This window comes from Oncorhynchus clarkii, chromosome 12 (assembly GCF_045791955.1).
Source record: "Oncorhynchus clarkii lewisi isolate Uvic-CL-2024 chromosome 12, UVic_Ocla_1.0, whole genome shotgun sequence".
NCBI classification, from domain to species: domain Eukaryota; kingdom Metazoa; phylum Chordata; class Actinopteri; order Salmoniformes; family Salmonidae; genus Oncorhynchus; species Oncorhynchus clarkii.
Genome location: NC_092158.1, coordinates 102,370,203 through 102,378,200, shown reverse-complemented (window position 1 = coordinate 102,378,200; position 7,998 = coordinate 102,370,203). Strand labels below are relative to the sequence as shown.

Sequence of the window (7,998 nt, the reverse complement as noted above, 5' to 3'; positions counted from 1 at the left end):
AGACTTTAACTGTCATTCTTCTTTTATGTGAAAGAACAACAACATTTAACAGTTTTTTAAAACAACCAGTTTTATTTGTCTTTATCTGGCCGAATGTGTACCGGGAAAGGTCCATTCAGTGTTATTGTCTTCAAACAGAATCAGGATTGCAATGTCAACCGTTTGACTAAATAAACTTTATTTACAAACACCGATCAATAACAACAAGAACCGTCGTTTACCACCTAAAGGTTTTTGACCTCACATAGGGACAACGAGGAGTTTATTTCAACCCAAAACCCTGGATAGAGTGGCTCAGTGAATGTGGAGCGGAATGTGTGTAGGTGAGTGAGTGTGTCAGAGGAGGACAGAGTGTAGAAGGACAGAGTGCCGGCCGGCCAGTCCAGATACACTCCTACTCTGTTGGACGAGGAGGAGGCAGGTAAGTCAGTTCTCTCCTTATTGTGCCTGGCAGTGTAACCGTAATCAGAGCAGCTCAGACTCCAGGACTTGTCATTGCATCCAAGCTTACTGTCATCGGCGTTTCCTGTCCTGCCGATTCCTCTGTACGTCATTCCTATGTCATCCCCTCCCCCACTCATCTCTGCCTCCCAGTAACAGCGCCCAGTCAGACCCTCTCTACACAGCACCTGTGGCCAGAACTCAAACCTCCCTGGGCGATCAGGATACGGCTGCTCCTCTTTCCCCCGTGTCACCTTCCTGTTCCCCTCTGACAGAGAGAGGTGTCTGCATGCTGTGTTCGGGTCCAGTGTGACATCACAGGCATCTGATAGGGGAAGATCAATATTAGAAATCATCATCATCAGAATGTTAATCATCAAGGCCTTTTATGAGGAGCATTGACTCATTGATTAAAACGTCTAACTAACAGACGGCACTGGATGGAATGAAATAATGAAATGATGATTAATTGTTGAGTATATTGACTGTGTACTGTACTGACACAATAAAAAGTAGTTAAAAAGAAGAGAAAAGAGAGAGTACTTGTAAATAATGTGTTTTTTAGTATTTCATTTATCGTCTTTTTCATCTACGTTTGTCTGTATTTTATATGACCATTTGTATGCAAGCCTGTACAGTATATCCCTCTGGGCAAAAACTGGTTGAATCAACATTGTTTCCATGTCATTTCAACAACAAAAAAAAGTACATGTGAGGACGTTGAATCAACGTTGAAAACTGACTGGATTTGGGAACTTTTAACCTAAATCCACTGACAGGGTGACAAATCTTCGTTGATTTCACGTTGAATTCAGGTTAGTCGATAACTTAACCGAACGTCAATCAAAACTAGACGTTGAACTGATGTCTGTGCCCAGTGGGTCTGATTCTACTACCTTAAAGATGGCGGCTCATATTTCATCTGACCACGTAGGTCAAACAGTTGAGTAATATGACTCTGAGGTTATGCTATTTCCTGTCTCATCACCAGGAACACATTTCACATTTTCTTCACAGCAGTCAACACTTACATTTTTTCAGCAGCCAGTACTCTCCACGGTGGTCAACACTGCACAGGAAGCAGAACAGTGACTCAGTAAAAACACACACACACACACACACACACACACACACACACACACACACACACACACACACACACAACCACAACCACACAACCACACAACCACACACTCACACACTCACACACTCACACAACCACACACAAATATTGTTTATAGGATATTAAATACAGGGGCTGTGGTTTTAGAAGTGGGGGGGACACATATATATTTTTTTCCAGTTGTATAAACACTCCAAACAGCCGACCTGACCACATGGAGGCATCCACATGGTCCTAAAGCACACTGTTGCCTCGTTTTGTATAAAACTGGGGGGCGGGGGGGTGGATGTGGTGCCCCTGATTAAATAGTTATAACTAACCCAGGAAACCTGAACCAAAATTGTCCAATTGACACAAACTTCACAAACACTCTCTACATACTTGAGTTTCTCCAGTCTCCAGTGTGGATCCTCTAGTCCAGCAGAGAGCTGCTTCACTCCTGAGTCTCCTGGGATATTGTAGCTCAGGTCCAGCTCTCTCAGGTAGGAGGGGTTGGACCTCAGAGCTGAGGCCAGAGAAGCACAGCCTTTCTTTGTGATCAGACAGCGTGACAACCTGCAGAGTTTATCACACATTTACACCCTCTAGTGGTGAAAAGGGGACACATTTACACCCTCTAGTGGTGAAAAGGGGACACATTTACACCCTCTAGTGGTGAAAAGGGGACACATTTACACCCTCTAGTGGTGAAAAGGGAACATATTTACACCCTCTAGTGGTGAAAAGGGAACCTATTTACACCCTCTAGTGGTGAAAAGGTAACATATTTACACCCTCTAGTGGTGAAAAGGGAACACATTTACACCCTCTGGTGGTGAAAAGGGGAAATGGCAGGTGTGTGTCTTCCTCAAACTCAACAGACATTTGCATTAAAAAAATGACCCGATTAAAATAATATTACAATCACATAATTATATAACTAAAAACATTTGACTTCAGGAAGTAAAGCATCTTGAAAATAAATAATATCAATAGATTGTGTAAGTCTTCCTCTTCCAAACATGAATCTGCAGTTCGGTAACTATGACATTTAAAATTCAGCTGATTACTCTGACATTATTTATTTAACTAGGCAAGTCAGTTAAGAACAAATTCTTATTTACAATGACAGCCTACTAATTGTTCTCTGTAAATACCTATAGAACTATCCCCTAATACAGACTACTGACCTCAGTGTCTCCAGTTTACAGTGGGGATTCTCCAGTCCAGCAGAGAGCAGCTTCACTCCTGAATCCTGCAGGTTGTTGTCACTCAGGTCCAGCTCTCTCAGGTTTGAGGAGGTTGAGTTGAAAGCTGAGGCCAAGGCTTCACAGCATTTCTCAGTGAGGTTACACCCATTAAGCCTTTGAAAAGTAAAGCACAATGGAAATTAATTTAGACAACTGTGTGTACTGTGTACAGTACATGTAGCAGAATATTTGAGAATCAATCATTAATAAGTAATATGCTAGTGTATATTCTAACTGACACACCTACTCATTCAAGGGTTTCTCTTTATTTTTAAAATGTTATACGTTGTAGAATATTAGTGAAGACATCAAAACTATGAAATGACACGTGGAAATCTGTCTTTTGGTCTGATGAGTTCAATTTTGAGATTTTTTTCCAACTGACGTGTCTTTGTGAGACGCAGAGTAGGTGAACGGATGATCTCCGCATGTGTGGTTCCCACTGTGAAGCATGGAGTAGGAGGTGTGATGGTATTTTGCTGGTGACGCTGTCTGTGATTTATTTAGGATTCAAGGCACACTTAACCAGCATGGCTACCACAGCCTTCTGCAGCGAAACGGCATCCCATCTGGTTTGCACATAGCGGGACTATCATTTGTTTCTCAACAGGACAATGAACCAAAACACACCTCTAGGCTGTGTAAGGCCTATTTGACCAAGGAGAGTGATGAAGTTGCCCATCAGATGACCTGGCCTCCACAATCACCCGACCTCAATCCAATTGAGGTGGTTTGGGATGAGATGGACCGCAGAGTGAAGGAAAGCAGCCAAAAAGTGCTCAGCATATGTGGGAAGTCCTTCAAGACTGTTAGAAAAGCATTCCTCGTGTAGCTGGTTGAGAGAACGCCAAGAGTGTGCAAAGCTGTCATCAAGGCAAAGGGTGGCTACTTTGAAAAATCTAAAATATATTTTGATTTGTTTAACACTTTTTTGGTTACTACATGATTCCCATGTGTGTTATTTCATAGTTGTTATGTCTTTACTATTATTCTACAATGTAGAAAAAAATGTTTTTAAAAATAAAGAAAAACCCTTTAATGAGTAGGTGTGTCCAAACTATTGACCCGTACTGTATATATACTTTTTTAACGTGTATTTACAGAACAGTTCTGGAGGCTTTGACCACTGGCAGCAGCCTCAGAAGACCTTCCTCTGATCTGGAGTATTTCTTCAGGTCAAACACATCCAGCTCCTCTTCTGAAGTCAGCAACACAAAGACCAGAGCTGACCACTGTGCAGGTGACAGGTTGGTTTTGGACAGATTTCCTGAACTCAGGTATCTTTGGATCTCCTCCACTAGAGAATGGTCATTCAGTTCATTCAGGCAGTGGAACAGATTGATGCACCTCTCTGAAGATGGAGTGTTCCTGATCTTCTTCTTGATGTACTTGACTGTTTCCTCATGGCCCCGTGAGCTGCTTCTGGTGCTTCTTGTCTGTGTCAGTAGGCCGTGTAAGTGAGTCTGATTGGACTCCAGTGAGAGGCCCAGAAGGAAGCGGAGGAACAGGTCCAGGTGTCCATTCTCACTCTGTAAGGCTTTATCCACTGCAATCGTGTGGAAGGTGATGGCAGGATTCAACTTCACTAGACATTTTCTGATGAAGGATCGGTCTTCGGTCATCGGGTTGACATTGCTGTTGTTGAAGGAGAGGAAAACATATAACGCAGCCAGAAACTCCTGAACGCTCAGATGCACAAAGCAGTACACCTTGTCCTGGAACGGCCCATAGTCCTGTCTAAAGAGCTGCGTACACACTCCTGAGTTCACTGAGGCTTCAGTGACATCAATGCCATACTTTTTCAGGTCTGCCTCATAGAAAATGAGGTTGCCATTTTCCAGCTGGTTAAAAGCAAGTTTCCCCAGTGCCATGAAGCTCTCTTTATCCCTGCGTGGATCTCGCTCACCTTTCTTGTGATATTTATCATTCATCTGTTTGGTCTGAAATATCAGTAACCCAATAAATAATTGAGTCAGAGTCTTGGGCATCTCTTCATTCTTATCTGAACTCAACACATGCTCCAGAACTGCAGCTAAGATCCAACAGAAGACTGGAATGTGGCACATGATGTGGAGGCTCCTTGATGTCTTTATGTGTGAGATGATTCTGTTGGCCAGGTCCTCATCACTGAATGTCTTCCTGAAGTACTCCTCCTTCTGTGGGTCATCGAACCCTCGTACCTCTGTCACCTGGTCAACACACTCAGGAGGGATGTGATTGGTTGCTGCAGGTCTGGAGGTTATCCAGAGGAGAGCAGAGGGAAGCAGATTTCCCTTGATGAGGTTTGTCAGCAGCACGTCCACTGAGGTTGGCTCTGTGACATCACACCAGCTCTTACCGGTCTCGTAGTCGAGGGTCAGTCGGCACTCATCCAGACCATCAAGGACAAATACGACTTTGTACTTGCTCTCATTGTGGTTTCCTGGTTTTTGCAATTTTGTTAAAATGTGATTCAAAAAGTCTCTCTCAATCACTCCAGTCTCTAAGACACATGTATGTAGAAGTTCTACAAAACTGTACTTTTCCCCCCTCACCAAATTCAGCTCCCGAAAAGGGAGTGAAATTACGAATTGGATATCCTGATTGGCTTTCCCTTCAGCCCAATCCAGAATGAACTTCTGCACAGAAACTGTTTTTCCAATGCCAGCGACTCCCTTTGTCAGCACAGTTCTGATAGGTTTGTCTTGTCCAGAGGATTGTTTGAAGATGTCATTGCAGAGGATTTTAGCCTCTGGTCTTGCTGGATTCTTGGACGTGATCTCGATCTGTCTCACCTCATGTTCCTGATTGACCTCTCCACTTCCACCCTCTGTGATGTAGAGCTCTGTGTAGATCTCATTGAGAAGTCGTTTATGGCCCTGCTTTGGTACCCCGTTGAAAACATGCTGAAACTTCTTTTTTACTTCCAGTTTATATTCATGTTGGAACTTCTCACCATCTTCATCTGAAGGACCTGACGATGGACAATGGTTATAGAATAGTTAGCAAGCATGTGTTGTTCTCTAGACGCTCAACAGTACACAATAAACAAATATATACAAATTTTTTATTTTACAATATATCTGGTTATTGGAGAAAAAAAAATCTAAGCACATGAAATGAATGCACATTTCAAAGAAAAATTATAATTTTACCAGTTAACCAATAACAAACATACAAATACTGTATAACTTATTTAAGAAAATATATAGAATTTCAATTTCAACAATACAATAGAATATACACTGCTCAAAAAATAAAGGGAACACTTAAACAACACAATGTAACTCCAAGTCAATCACACTTCTGTGAAATCAAACTGTCCACTTAGGAAGCAACACCGAATGACAATATATTTCACATGCTGTTGTGCAAATGGAATAGACAACAGGTGGAAATTATAGGCAATTAGCAAGACACCCCCAATAAAGGAGTGGTTCTGCAGGTGGTGACCACAGACCACTTCTCAGTTCCTATGCTTCCTGGCTGATGTTTTGGTCACTTTTGAATGCTGGCGGTGCTTTCACTCTAGTGGTAGCATGAGACGGATTCTACAACCCACACAAATGGCTCAGGTAGTGCAGCTCATCCAGGATGGCACATCAATGCGAGCTGTGGCAAGAAGGTTTGCTGTGTCTGTCAGTGTAGTGTCCAGAGCATGGAGGCGCTACCAGGAGACAGGCCAGTACATCAGGAGACGTGGAGGAGGCCGTAGGAGGGCAACAACCCAGCAGCAGGACCGCTACCTCCGCCTTTGTGCAAATAGGAGCAGGAGGAGCACTGCCAGAGCCCTGCAAAATGACCTCCAGCAGGCCACAAATGTGCATGTGTCTGCTCAAACGGTCAGAAACAGACTCCATGAGGGTGGTATGAGGGCCCGACGTCCACAGGGTGGGGGTTGTGCTTACAGCCCAACACCGTGCAGGACGTTTGGCATTTGCCAGAGAACACCAAGATTGGCAAATTCGCCACTGGCGCCCTGTGCTCTTCACAGATGAAAGAAGGTTCACACTGAGGACATGTGACAGACGTGACAGAGTCTGGAGACGCCGTGGAGAACGTTCTGCTGCCTGCAACATCCTCCAGCATGACCGGTTTGGCGGTGGGTCAGTCATGGTGTGGGGTGGCATTTCTTTGGGGGGCCGCACAGCAGTCAAGCTACCTCCATGTGCTCGCCAGAGGTAGCTTGACTGCCAGTAGGTACCGAGATGAGATCCTCAGACCCCTTGTGAGACCATATGCTGGTGCGGTTGGCCCTGGGTTCCTCCTAATGCAAGACAATGCTAGACCTCATGTGGCTGGAGTGTGTCAGCAGTTCCTGCAAGAGGAAGGCATTGATGCTATGGACTGGCCCGCCCGTTCCCCAGACTTGAATCCAATTGAGCACATCTGGGACATCATGTCTCGCTCCATCCACCAACGCCACATTGCACCACAGACTGTCCAGGAGTTGGCGGATGCTTTAGTCCAGGTCTGGGAGGAGATCCCTCAGGAGACCATCCGCCACCTCATCAGGAGCATGCCCAGGCGTTGTAGGGAGGTCATACAGGCACATGGAGGCCACACACACTACTGAGCTTGTTTTAAGGACATTACATCAAAGTTGGATCAGCCTGTAGTGTGGTTTTCCACTTTAATTTTGAGTGTGACTCCAAATCCAGACCTCCATGGGTTGATAAATTTGATTTCCATTGATAATTTTTTGTGTGATTTTGTTGTCAGCACATTCAACTATGTAAAGAAAAAAGTATTTAATAAGAATATTTCATTCATTCAGATCTAGGACGTGTTATTTTAGTGTTCCCTTTATTTTTTTGAGCAGTGTATTTATATTTGCTCAAAACCTTATAGACACAAGAATTCTGAATTACCTATTGGACAGTCTCTGTTTAGCTTCTCAGCGAGATCGTTGCGGCTAATCTTCTTCAGGATTATCAGTGTGATCTGCACAGCCACATTCCCCCTGTATTTCTGCACCATCTGATCCACTATGTCCAGTCCGTCAGATGTCTCCAGCTGGCCCTTTGGAATGTGAGGGAAGCCATCCAGCTGGTTTTCTGTAGTTAGATGCCACTTAAATCTCTTCAGCTCGTCAGAGCAGAGATCATCCAGAACGGCCAGGAGACGCTCTTTCACAGATATGGCCATTGTAGGTCAGTGGAGACTGTAAAACAGATGGAGTCATTGTAGGTCAGTGGAGACTGTTAAACAGCAGATGGGGCCATT

General features: G+C 44.1%; 1 protein-coding gene across 1 annotated transcript; it reads right to left on the bottom strand.

Moving 5' to 3' along the window:
• Positions 1-224: 224 nt before the first annotated feature.
• LOC139421761 (NACHT, LRR and PYD domains-containing protein 3-like) lies at positions 225-7,920 on the bottom strand. Its single transcript, XM_071172881.1, has 6 exons — positions 7,644-7,920; positions 3,895-5,746; positions 2,734-2,907; positions 1,946-2,119; positions 1,473-1,510; positions 225-766 (listed from the first exon to the last, which is right to left on the bottom strand). The coding sequence occupies exons 1-6, from the start codon at positions 7,918-7,920 to the stop codon at positions 225-227; spliced, it is 3,057 nt and encodes a 1,018-aa protein (XP_071028982.1).
• Between the last annotated feature and the right edge of the window lie 78 nt (positions 7,921-7,998).